The 13,471-nt window shown below is 35.1% G+C and overlaps 1 protein-coding gene across 5 annotated transcripts in view; it reads right to left on the reverse strand.

Annotated features, from left to right (window-relative positions):
- LOC132017197 (butyrophilin subfamily 1 member A1-like) overlaps nucleotides 1–12,764 on the reverse strand; it is a 44,412-nt gene extending 31,648 nt beyond the window's left edge. For 3 of the 5 annotated variants that reach the window (XM_059398994.1, XM_059398995.1, XM_059398993.1), the window contains exons 1-2: nucleotides 12,485–12,764; nucleotides 1,112–1,210 (exon numbers count right to left, since the gene is read on the reverse strand). In XM_059398994.1, the coding sequence (XP_059254977.1) occupies nucleotides 1,112–1,210; nucleotides 12,485–12,545 (160 nt within the window). In that variant the 5' untranslated portion in view covers nucleotides 12,546–12,764. Of the gene's footprint in view, nucleotides 1–1,111; nucleotides 1,211–3,353; nucleotides 3,532–12,484 lie in introns of those variants that run through there. The other 2 variants (XM_059398996.1, XM_059398997.1) reach the window with 2 other exon arrangements.
- Between the last annotated feature and the right edge of the window lie 707 nt (nucleotides 12,765–13,471).

The raw sequence follows: 13,471 nt of genomic DNA on the forward strand, positions 1-13,471 counted from the left end.
TATATATATATATATATATATATATATATATATATATATTCAAATTTTGCTTCTGTTTGTACCAGTATATATTTTTAATATATATTTTTATTATTGGGGTGACTATATTATATTTATTTAAATTGATTTTTTTAAAATTTGGTCTTGCTTTTATTTAACAGCATTTATTTAAATCTAGTGTGTTTGTTTTCAGAATAAAATATACTTTATAGGATTTCATTTATTAATAAAATAATTTATTCTTATTGCCATCTATAAACACTGAAAAAAAATCCCAGTTTATTTATTTGGATATCTCTATCTGTTCAGGATTTTTTAATTTCTAGGCACTGCATAGTGTATTTTTCTAAGGAGGTAATTTTTTTTGTACAGAAGAATGCTAAAAATTATGAAAAATAAGGGAAAAAAACATTTCCCCATAAATGTTACTTGAGAATTAAGGATTTCATTCTTACACTTTCACATTACTTATGATAAAATATATTATTTTTGATCTTCCATCTAACTGAGGATTCATTCTCTAATATAAGAATCTATTCTCTAATTAAGATAAACAAGTCCTTTATATGACCATTAAGATTTCCATTAAATGCTATCAGTGATAGTGAACTCATGACTTCCTTTGCAAAAATACTCAATAAGGAGAAAGGTCTTATTTTTAAACTTTTTCTTTATATAGAGCTCAAATATTACTCTTTACAGCTTCAACCAGTTATTTCTAATCCTAACAGTTGAGATAAGTTATCAAATGTTGACAAATTATCAAAGTAATCAAATATTTTACAAGTAACTCAAGTGCTGTAGATTTCCCTGTTAAACATTATTGATACTGTTAATTTTACAGACATGTTTCCAGAACCTTTACAGTTTGGGTAATAATACACTTGGTGAATTGCAGTTTTTCAAAACCTCTATTAAATATGTTTATTAGAAGTACATGTGAAAAAGTGAGAAGTAAGCAATAAAGCGAGACTGTCACATCTCTCACCTCTAATTCTGTTTTTATAATAAGAAGGTCAGATTCCACTTAGCTCTGTTATAATCACCACTCAAAATCAGTGAGAGTAGTGAACCCTTAAGATACCAGGACTTTACATATTTTTTAACTTACCATGATTATGATATTCCATCCACACAAAAAAAATGACGATGAAGAAAAATCCTAGGTATAGGAGAACATTGGTGATTATTCGATCTTCATGGTGGAATTCTGAAAAATGAATGCCAGAGAATTTCCTTATTAACATCCAGACCAACTGTTTTTGCCATAGAAGTTTTATTCTATACTTCCGATAACTTATTGGTATTTGGCCAAGTTTCAATTTTCAAAGATAAAGCTGAGAGATCCCATTACTCTTAAACACCACAGCAGCAGATCACAAAAGCTACTAGGAAGACAGAATGGGACTGAATATCTCAGAGGTTAGGGAGATGCTTATCCCATGGGTTGTGAAGAATTCTTGGGAATGGACACCTCACAGTAAATGAGGAAATCTCTGTTAAGCTCCAGGTCTCTCCTCATCACTTTGCTATACTTTATGAAGCCAAAACTGATATAGACATACTTTGGTCTACAAATCAAATCAAGGCTGGCATGTATTTTTGGAAAACTTGGGATTTCAGGATAGATTTCACATTTTTAAATCACTGAAAAAATTGTAAATAAAACACGTGATGCAAAAATAATATGAAATTTAAATTTCAATGTCAACAGAACTAAGATATTTTTTTAATTGACATATAATTTATTATTAGCTTCAGGGATACAGGTCTGTGGATCATCAGGCTTACACACTTCACAACATTCACCATAGCACATGCCCTCCCCAATGTCTATAACCCAACCACCCTCTCCCTACTCCCCTCCCACCAGGAACCCTCATTTTGTTTAGTGATATTAAGAGTCTCTTATGGTCTGTCTCCCTCCTGATCCACTCTTGTTTCATTTTTTCCTTCCCTACCCCTTAAGCCCCCCACACTTTGCCTCTCAAATTTCTCATATCAGGGAGACCATATAATAATTGTCTTTCTCTGATTGACTTATTTCACTCAGCATAATACCTTCTAGTTCCATCAACTCATTGCAAATGGTAAGATTTCATTTCTTTTTTTAAAAGATTTTATTTATTTATTTGACAGAGAAATAACACAAGTAAGCAGAGTGGCATGCAGAGGGAGAGAGAGAAGCAGGCTCTCTGCTGAGCGGGAGTCTGATGCGGTACTCAATCCCAGGACCCTGGAATCATAACCTGAGCCTAAGGCAGTAGCTTAACCAACTGAGCCACTCAGATGCCCCTCATTTCTTTTGATGGCTGCAGAGTATTCCATTGTATATATATACTACTTCCTCTTTATCCATTCATCTGTTGATGGACATCTAGGTTCTTTCCATAGTTTGGCTCTTGTGGACATTGCTGCTGTAACCACCAGGGTGCACATGCCCTTTCAGATTACTATATTTTTATTGGTGTATAGTCTATAGCTGTTTTTCACAACAATAACAAAGATGAGGAGCAGCAATCAAGACTGTTTGTAGTGCAGTGATACAATTATAACAACATCACTTGAGCAGCTTGACTATTAAAGCACAGTCACAGATTATTTTGTCTTTGTTTTCTTACCAGGGAATAGCAGTCATGATAAAATAAGAAAAGAAGAACAAAGTAGATTTTGAATAAAACATCTTAAGTTATATTGGAGTGAGGATTATTTTTTTTTACCAAATTATATGTATTCATTATGCAATGACACTATAGCAGTTCTTAAAGAAAACAACAAAGAGGGAAGATAATGACAGACTAGGAGGACCCTAGGCTTGCTCCCACCTATGAACACAATTAGGTAACTATCAAATCATCTTAAATACCCCAGAAGCTGGCCTGAGCAGAACAAGATCCACAACTAAAGATAGAGAAGAGACCACATTGAAGAAGTTAGGAAGCACAGAGATATGGCTTAGATGGGAAATGGTTCCTGAAAGCTATGGAGGGGAAGGAGCTCTGGTTGTGGAGAAGGATGAAAGAGAGAGAAGAGCACAGAGGAGAATGAACAAGCAGATTTTTCCTCATAGCCATTGGCTTAGAAAGTGAAACATTTCCATTCCAAGTGGCTAAATTTCAACCAGAGGGGATTAACCTGAAGTTTTAAATGTCAGAAGGCTTGACTCCAGGAGACTCTGGAAACATTGAACCTGCTCTTGGAAAAAAGGCAAAGAGCCCATGGACGTGCAGCATGGAAACAGTGATCTGAAGAGTACATTGGGTACACAGTGGGGAAATTATTTATTCTTCTCAGAGTATGTCACAGAGAGGTATAGTTCACAGAGAAAGCTCTCACAGAATAAAGGTACTTACTGGCATCATTTCCCTTTCCCATTCCTCAGCAGAAGCACATGTTCACATGTGGGAACTGGCACAGTGCCAACACTGGCTGCTTAACGTGCATACACCAAAACACATGCCCCCTGCAGTCTGGTGGAACTTCCCTTCAAGGTCAAGCTGGCCTTAGTCCCAGGATAACAAGTCACTCCCCCTAGAAGACAGCACAACACTTATCCACATGATGTCTCCCAATCAAAAAAGTTCACAGAGCCTCAGTTCTGGTGGAATTGGTAACAGGTCTAATTTCACCAACAGATCACAACATACCTAGCTAAAATTCACCACATTCAGGCTAGGGACAAAATGGTGCCTCCTGCAGGCAAAGAGAGCCTCTGAAGACTACTGACTGAAGGACAGAGCAGTCAGAGCAAAACTGTGGAGCATATGCAACACACACTGGAGACAAATCCTGAAACACCAGGCCCAGGACATTACATGACCTCTTCTTCATAAGACCACTATTTTCAGGAGCATAGCTGGCTTTTCTAACACAGGGAAGAAGGCAGAGACTTAGGCAAAATAAAAAAGATGGAGGAATTTCTCCCAAATGAAAGAATAAGATAAGGCCATGGCCAGAGATCTAAGGAAAACAGATATAAGTATCATGTCTGATGGATAATTTAAAGCAATGATCATAAAGATACCAATTGGACTTGAAAAAAGAGTAGAAGACTTCGGGAGGGAAAACGGCAGCAGAGTGGAAGGACCATAGGCTCAACTCATCCCACAAACACAACTAGATAATTATCAAATAATCCTACATATCCAAGAAATCAACCTGAAGACTGATGGATCTAACTAAAGGGAAAAAAGTAGCCACACTGAAAAATTACGTGAAGAGACGTGGTTTATGTGAGAAATGAATAGCAGGTGCTGTGGAGGAGAGGGAGCCATGGCCATCGATAAAGGGGGGGGAAAAAAAGAAGAAGAAGAAACACACAGTGGAATGTACAAGTAGAGAGTTTCCCCAAACCCCTTGACTTGACAAATGAAAGAGGCTAAATTTCATTAGTTCTTACAACCAGTGGGACCTAAAACCTGGAGTTTTAAAGTTTGGTGGACTTGGCAAAGATAGAGCACTGAAGGTATTGCCCTGTTTCTGGAGAGAAGACAGGCAAATTAGGGAACAGACAGCATGTAAAAGGTGATCTGAATAACTCCTGGGGCACATAGTGGGGAGATTATTTACCCTTCTTGGAGCATATCTCTGAGAGGCAGTATTCACTGAGACAATCTCTGAGAACAAAGAAACTGGCTGTCACTGTGTCCCTCCCCTACACCTCAGGGTAAACACAGAGCCACTTGCAGAAAGCAGCAAAGTGCTGGACTTGGATCTGCTTAAATGCTTAACTTGTTCACCAAAACCCATCTCCTTGTACTCTGGCAGGACTGCCCTTCTCAGTCAAGCTTGTCTCAGTCCCAGTGTGGTGACTCTCTACCTCTGAAGACCAGCACAAACTACCACCTCCATCATGTTTCTCAACCAGAGAGTTCTGCGGGGCCTCAATTCTGGTGGAAATGGTATCAATTTTCATGTCACAACAAAACCAGAGCATGCCTACTTAAAACTTGCCACATTCAGGCCAGGAACAGAACACTGCCCACAGCAGGCAAGGAAAGCTTCTGGAGATGACTAGCCTGAAAGACAGTCAACCAAAACACAACAGCAGAGCACACAGCACACATAAGAGACATTCCTTTAAGTACAAGACCCTGGAAACTACATGACCTCTTCTTCATAAGGTCACTATTTTCAGGAGCAGGAGACATAATTTCTAACACAGAGTAAGAAGGCAGAGACTTAGACGATCTGCAAAGATGGAGGAAGTTTTGCCAAATGAAAGAACAAGACAAGGCCATAGCCAGAGATCTGGAGAAAAACAGATTTAAGTTACACACCCAATTTAGAATTTAAAGCAACAATCATAAGTATACTCATTGGGGTTGAGAAAAGGATAAAAAAGACAATAAGGGATGCTTACCACAGATATAAAAGGTAAAAAAGAGTTGATCAGAATTGAAGAGTGCAGTAAATAATATTGGAAGCAGATTTGATGCAATGAACACAAGGCTGGAACACAGAGGAACAAATTAGCGACCTGGAGGACAAAATAATGGAAAATAGTGAATGAACAAAAGAGACAAAGAAGAGTTATGGAAAAGGAGAATAGACTTAGGGAATTCAGTAACTCCATCAAACATAATAACATTTATAATATAGAAGCTCCATAATATAATAAAGAAGAAGAGAGAGAAAAAGGAGAACATTTATTTGAAGAAATAATAACTGGAAATTTCCCTAATCTGTGGAAAGAAACAAACATCCAGATTAAAGAGTCAGAGGGTACCCCCATCAAATTCAACAAAAGCAGACCAACACCAACACATATTGTCATTAAACTGGCAAAATATAGTGATAAAGAAATAAAACAATTTTAAGCAGCAAGACAAAAGAAGAAGTAACATAGAAGGGAAAATCCATAAGACTAGCAGGAAGTTTTTCAGCAGACACTTTCCAACCATAAGGGAATGGCATGATATATTCAAAGTGCTGAATGAGAAAATTCCGTAGCCAAGTATACTCCTTCTGTTCTGAGTGACAGCCTTGCTGGATAAAGTATACTTGGGTATGTAATTTTCTCATTCAGCTTTAACTTTAACACCCCACATACATCAATGGACAGATTGTCTGGGCAGAAAATCAACAAAAGAGATGTCTGGGTGATTCAGTCAGTTAAGATTCTGCCTTTGGCTCAGGTCATGATCCCAGGGTCCTGGGATAGAGTCCTTCTTCGGGCTCTGTGCTCAATGGGGAGCCTGCTTCTCCCTCACCCTCTGCCTGCCACTTCCCTTGCTTGTGTGCCCTCTCTCTCTAACAAATAAATAAATAAAATCTTTAAAAGAAAATTTTTAAAAATCAACAATAAAACAATAGCTTTGAAAAACACATTGGACCAGATGGACTTAACATATATATTCAAAATATTTGATCCTAAGAGCAGAAAACACATTCTTTTCAAGTACACATGGGACTTTCTCCACATCAGATCACATCCTTGGTCACAGGGTAGCCCCCAACAAGTACAAAAAGATTGAGGTCATACCATGCATATTTTTCATCACAATATTCTGAAACTTGAAGTGAACCACAAGAAAAATCTGGAAAACCACAAATACACAGAGTTAAACAACCTGCTACTAAACAATACATGTGCCATCCAGAAAAATCAAAGAAAAAACTTTTAAATATACGTAGAAACAATTCAAAATAAAAACAAGATGGTCCAAAACTTTTGGGATGCAGCAAAAGCTAACCTAAGAAGGAAGTGTATAGCAATACAAGCCTACTTCAAGAAGCAAGAAAAATCTCAAATAAGCATCTTATCCTTTCACCTAAAGGAGCGAGACAAAGAATGAAAAACAAAGCTTCAAGTCAGCAGAAGAAAGGAAATAATAAAGATTGGAGCAGAATATAGAAACTAAAACAAACAAAGAACTATAGAACAGATCCATGAGCTGGTTTGTTGAAAAACTAATAAAATTGATCACTTATCAAAAATAAGAGAGAATGGACCCAAATAAATAAAATCACAAAGGAGAGAGAAGAAATAATAACCAACAGCACAGAAGTACAAATGTAAGAGAATTTTATGAAAAACTACATACTAACAAGTTCAACAACCTAGAAGAAATAGGTATATTCTTAGAAACATATAAATTACCAAAACTGAAGCAGAAATAGAAAACTCACATAGACTGATAACCAGCAAAGAAATTTAATCATTCATCAAAAATCTCCTAACAAACAAAAGTCCAGGGCCAGATTGCTTCCCCGATGTATTATACCAAGCATTTAAAAAAGAGTTAATACCTGGGGTTGCCTGGGTGGCTCAGTGGGTTAAGCCTCTGCCTTTGGTTCAGGTCATGATCTCAGAGTCCTGGGATTGAGCCCCACATCAGATTCTCTACTCAACAGGAAGCCTGCTTCCTCCTCTCTCTCTACCTGCTGCTCGCCTACTTGTGATCTCTCCCTGTGTCAAATAAATAAATGAAATCTTCCCCCCAAAAAGAGTTAATATCTGTTCTTCTCACTGTCCCAAAAAATAGAAATGGAAGGAGAACTTCCAAATTCATTCTACAAGGTTAGTATTACCCTGATACCAAAACCAGAAAAACTCCACTAAAAGGGAGAATATAGGTCAACATCCCTGATGAGCATAGATGCAAGAATTTTCAACAAAATATCAGCAAAATGAATCCAACAATATGTTGAAAAAATCATTCACCTCAATCAAGTGAGATTTATTTTTGGACTGTGAGGGTGGTTCAACACTTGCAAATCAATCACTGTGATATGTCACAATTAATTAAAAAAAAAAGAACTACATGATCCTCTCAATAGATAGACAAAAACCACTTCACAAAGTACAACATTCATTCATGATAAAAACCCTCAATAAAGCAGGGATGGAAGGAATATACCTCATAAAAATAAGGCACTATATGAAAAACCTACAGCTAATATCATCCTTAATGGAGAAAAAACTGAGAGCGTTTTCTCCACAATTAGGAAAAAGACAGGGATGTCCATTCTCACCACCATTATTTAACGTAGTACTGGAAATCCTAGACTGAGCAATCAGACAACAAAAAGAAATAAAAGACATCTAAACTGGCAAAGAAGAAACCAAACTTTCACTGTTTGCAGATGACATGGTATTCCAAATACAATACCCAAAAGATTCCACCAAAAAGTTGCTAGACCCGATAGATAAATTCAGGAAAATTAGGATACAAAATCAAAGTAAAGAACTTATTTCATTTCTATACACTAATAATAAAATAGCAGAAAGAGATATCAGGAATTAATCCCACTTACATCAAAACCGTACGATATGTAGGGATAAACCTAGCCAAAAACATAAAAGATCTGTAGTCTGAAAACAATAAAACACCACAGAATAACAAAGAATAACAAATATTATAAGATAATGTTATGAAAACTAATATTCAAAAAAATGGACAAGCTAGAAGAAATGGATAAATTACTAGAAACTTAGAAACTTCCAAAACTAAATCCAGAATAAATTTTAAAAATTTGAACAGACTAATTACTAGCAATGAAATTGAATCAGTAATCAAGTCAAGGACTAGACGACCTCACAGATTAAATCTACTGAACATTTATAAAAGAGTGAATAGCTTTTCTTCTCAAACTATTCCAAAAGATAAAAGAGGAAGGAAACCTTCCAAATTGATCTTACAAGAAAAGCACTACTCTGATATTAAAACCAGAAAGACACTACATAAAAAGAAAACTAGAAGCCCATATCTCTAATGAACATGGAAACAAAAATTCTCAACAAACTCAGAGCAAACTGAATCCAATAATATGTTAAAATAATTATTCACCATGATTAAGTGGGATTTGCTCCATTAATGCAAGGGTGATTCAACATTTGCAAATAAATCAACATGATACATCAAATTAACTAGACAAAGAATAAAAGTCATATGATCATCTCAAAAGATGTAAGATAAAGCATTGGACAAAGTACATTATCCACTCATGACAAAATCTCTCAAGAAAGTAAGTGCAAAGGGAACATACCTCAACATAATAAAGGCCATATATGAAAAACTAACAGCTGTCATCATACTCAGTGGTGAAAAACTGAGAGCTTTTTTCTTCTAAGATCAAGTAGAACAAGGAGGTCCACTCTCACTATTTTTATTCAACATGGTACTGGAAGTCCTAAGCATAGTAATCAATCAAGAAAAAGAAATAAAAGGCATCCAAATTGATAAGGAAGAAGTAAAACTTTCACCAATTGCAGATCACTTAATATTATATAGAGAGAACCCTGAAGACTCCATTATAAAACTACAGTGATTATTTAGTTAATTCAGTAACATCACAGGATACAAAAACAAGGTGCAGAATTCTGTTGCATTTCTATATACTAAAAATAAGTAGCAGAAAAAAGAAATAAAGAAAACCATCCCATTTACAGTTGAAAGTAAATAATAAAATACCTAGGGATAAATTTAATAAAGGAAATAAAAAACCTATACTCCAAAAACTATAGATCACTGATGAAAAAATTAAAGATGATACCAATGGAAAAAAATATTTCATGAATTGGAAAAATTAATATTGTCAGAATATCTATAGTACCTAAAGGAATCTACAAATTCTTGAAATCCATATAAAAATACCAACAACATTTTTCACAGAATAGAGTAATCCTAAAATTTGTGCAGAGCCACAAAAGGCACTCAAGAGCCAAAGCAATCTTGAGAAAGAAGAAAACCAAAAGTATCATAATCCCAGATTTCAAGCTACACTACACAGCTGTAATAATCAAAACACAATGGTACTAGCATAAAAATAGACACATAGATCATTAGAATAGAATAGAAAATAGAGAAATAAACCCAGAATTATATGGCCAATTAACTGACAAAGCAGGAAACAGTATCCAGTGGGAAAAAGGCAATCTCTTCAACAAATTGTTTTGGGAAAACTGGACAGCTATATGCAAAAGAATGATACAGGACCACTTCTTACACCATACACAAAAATAAACTCAAAATGGATTAAGGACCTAAACGTGAGAAAAGAAACCATAAAAATTGTAGAAGTTGGCACAGGCAGAAATTCTCTGACATTGGTCACAACAGTTTTTTGGATAGATCTCCTGAAGCAAGAAGAATGAAAACAAAAATAAACTATTGGGACTACACATACAAGGGAATCTCTCTCACACACACACACACACACACACACACACGGAAATACTATTTAGCCATAAAAAAGAATGAACTCTTGCCATTTGCAACAATGTGAATAGAGGTAGAAGAGTATAAGCTAAATGAAGTAAGTCATTCAAAGAAAGACAAATACCATAATATTTCACTAATATGTGGAATTTAAGAAGCAAACAAGAAAAAGGAGAGACAAACCAAAAAATAACAATAGAGAAATAACATATGGTGACCAGAGAGAGTTTCATGGGGGGATAAGTGAGTTAGGTAATGGGGGTTAGAATACACCTATCACAATGAGCACTGAGATAAGGATACAATTATTAAATCACTACATTGTACACCTGAAACTAGTATAACACTGTATATTAACTACATTGGAATTAAAATGAAAAGCTTAATACAAATATTTTCAAAACCAAAAAGGCAACCTATTGAGGGGGAGAAGACATTGCTAATAATGATGTAGCTAATGTCCAAAATATACAAAGAATTTATAACCAATTTATGAATTACTGAAAGTTACATCTGAAACTAATGATACATTATATGTTACCTACTTGAATTTAAGCAAAATAAGTTAAAAGAAAAAAGAACTTCTACAACTTAACACCAATCCCCCCCAAAAAAAAATCAATAAAAAATGTTCAGAGGATCTAAACATTTTGCTGAAGAAGACATCGGGATGGCCAACGGATGCATGTTGAGATGCTCTTTAGAAGACTAATCATCATGGAAATGCCAGTCAAAACCATATGGAGATATCACCTACACCTGTTAGAATGGCTAAAATAAAAATGAAAAGAAATAACAAATGTTGACAACGATATGGAAAAAGAAGCATCCTTGTGCACTGTTGATGAGAATATAAATTGCTGTAGCCTCTGTAAAACAGTATGGATGTTCCTCAAAAAACGAAAAATATAACTACCCTATCATCCAGTAATTTTATGGGATATTTCCACAAGAAAAATGAAAACAGTAATTAGAAAAGATATATGCAGCCCTATGTTTATTGCAGCGTTATTTACAATAGCCTAGATATGGAAGCAACCCAAGTGTTCATGAATAGATGAATGGAAAAAAAATGGGTTATCCATCTATTCTCTATTACTCAGACATAAAAAGGGCAAGATCTAGCAAGATTTTGTCTTAAATTTCAAAAGTGATATGGAATTATCATTGAGGAGGAGAATGTGACAAATTATATATCCAATCCTGTTATATTTGCCTAAGGTTCTAAATATATTAGTCAATAGTAGCAAAAATGCTTTTGTGTAAGATATGGTCTTATATATAAAACAATAAAACATAGGAGAAACTTTACACCACTATGTTTCACACAACTTATAGAGGAAAAAAGGAAACAGTGTTTTGTTTTGTTTTGTTTTAAATCTTACAAAGCAAATAAAATTTTAAAGTTAACACCAAAGTGGTCCAATTCCATATTATTGCATGAAGCATTTTTAGAGCATAATATAAATTCTATGCAAGTATAACTTGAAAGATACTTGAATGAATTTTTCCATTCTGTATCTGGATAGTTGATTATGTAGTTACTCACTTACTCGTAGTCTTATTATACATTGATTTTTAAAGAACTTACTGTGAATCAGAACTATTGTCAGTATAAGTTGGATCTCTTCTCTAATTCAAAAAGCCCCAGTTGGTGCACATTAAAACGTATTCACCATGAATATTAATAGCTTTTTAGAATTCCACAGCAATGTGTTCCATTAAAAAAGCTTTTATTTCATTATTACACAGAGTGGCCAGTAAGAAAGTTTTGGTTTTTAATTCTATTAGGTCATCTTTCTCAAACTTTAGAACGTAAATATGATACATATTAAATGCCAATTCCTGGACATAGTTTAGAAATAAATGCTATTCTAGTGACATACAAAAAAGAATGGACTGGAGTAAACTAGGACTTGGGATTGTGGGAGTAGAGAGTGGAAAAAAATTTAAACTACACAGAAAGCATCTGACCCAGGAACATTACTAATAGAAGAGGAAAAATATAGGGGCCGAGAGACTTTCCAAAATTAGACTGTGTGGGCAAAAATGAGAAAAGAATCAGATGGAAAGAAAGGAATATCTAATGAGAGAGGTTATTGAACTGAGAACTGTGGAACAATTTTAATTAGGGAATGAGAAGAAATGAGAAGTCAGGTTGACCAGACCTGAGAGAATAACAGACCTAAACTCTAATACCCTGGTGTCTGCTCTTTGTGGCTCAAATACTTTTCTTAGGAACATTGGACATGAGGTCGTGCACACACACACACACACACACACACACACCAAATAATAGAAATAACAAAAGTAAAACTTACTTTTACATGTCTCTTCATTCACACTTGCATTCGTATATTGAGCTATTTGCTGAGTCACCATTTCAGGAAGGAGTCCTTTTCAGGCTGGTCACTCGTTCTGAGTTGTCTTGGCAGAATTCTAAAATGTCTCTGGGTTCCTCACACAAGCACAGAGACGAGTGATTATACCACTCAGGGCAATATCCTGGGTCAGACAGAAGCCTCAGTTACATGCATCAGTAACATGAATGTATCTTGATCCTGCTCTCCGTAGCTAGGTGGAATATGGACTTATTTCAGAAACAAGGCGACTCTGGACTCTGGACCTTAAAGATGGCAAAACATATTTCAGTTGTGGTTATTCATTTACTCACTTGAATACATGCACAATTTTTTCTTGTCACTGTAAAGATCTCCAGTGCATTGCTGAATAGAAGTGGTGAGGGTGGATATACTTTTTGTTCCTGGACTTAGAGGAAAGATTTGAGACTTCTCATCATTTAATATGGTGTTGTTTTCATAAAGGGTCTTCAATAGTTTGAAACATTGCCTCTATACCTAGTGTGTTAAATGTTTTGTTTCAATTAAGAGAAGACAGTGGATTTTGTCAAAAATGTTCTTACATCCTTTGAGATGGTATTGTATTTTTTTCTCTTCATTCTCTTAATATGGTATATTATATTGATTGGTTTTTGTATGCTGAACCAATTCTGCATTCTAGGGTAAATCCCACTTTGTTATTGTGTAGAATCCTTTTAATATTCTGCGGGATTAAGTTTACTAGTGTTTTGTTGATGATTTTTGCATCTGTATTCATAAGAACTATTGGTCTGTAGTTTTCTGGTGATGTCTTTCTCTGCCTTTGGTATCTGGCTTCATAGATTGAGTTCAAAAGTGTTCCTCCTGTTTTTGTGAAAGATTGGTATTAATTTTTTGCTTTAAAACTTTGGTAGAATTCACTAGCAAAACCATCTGGGTTGTTTTTTTTTAATAGTTTTTTTTTTAATA

The sequence above is a fragment of the Mustela nigripes genome, chromosome 5, assembly GCF_022355385.1.
Source record: "Mustela nigripes isolate SB6536 chromosome 5, MUSNIG.SB6536, whole genome shotgun sequence".
NCBI lineage: Eukaryota > Metazoa > Chordata > Mammalia > Carnivora > Mustelidae > Mustela > Mustela nigripes.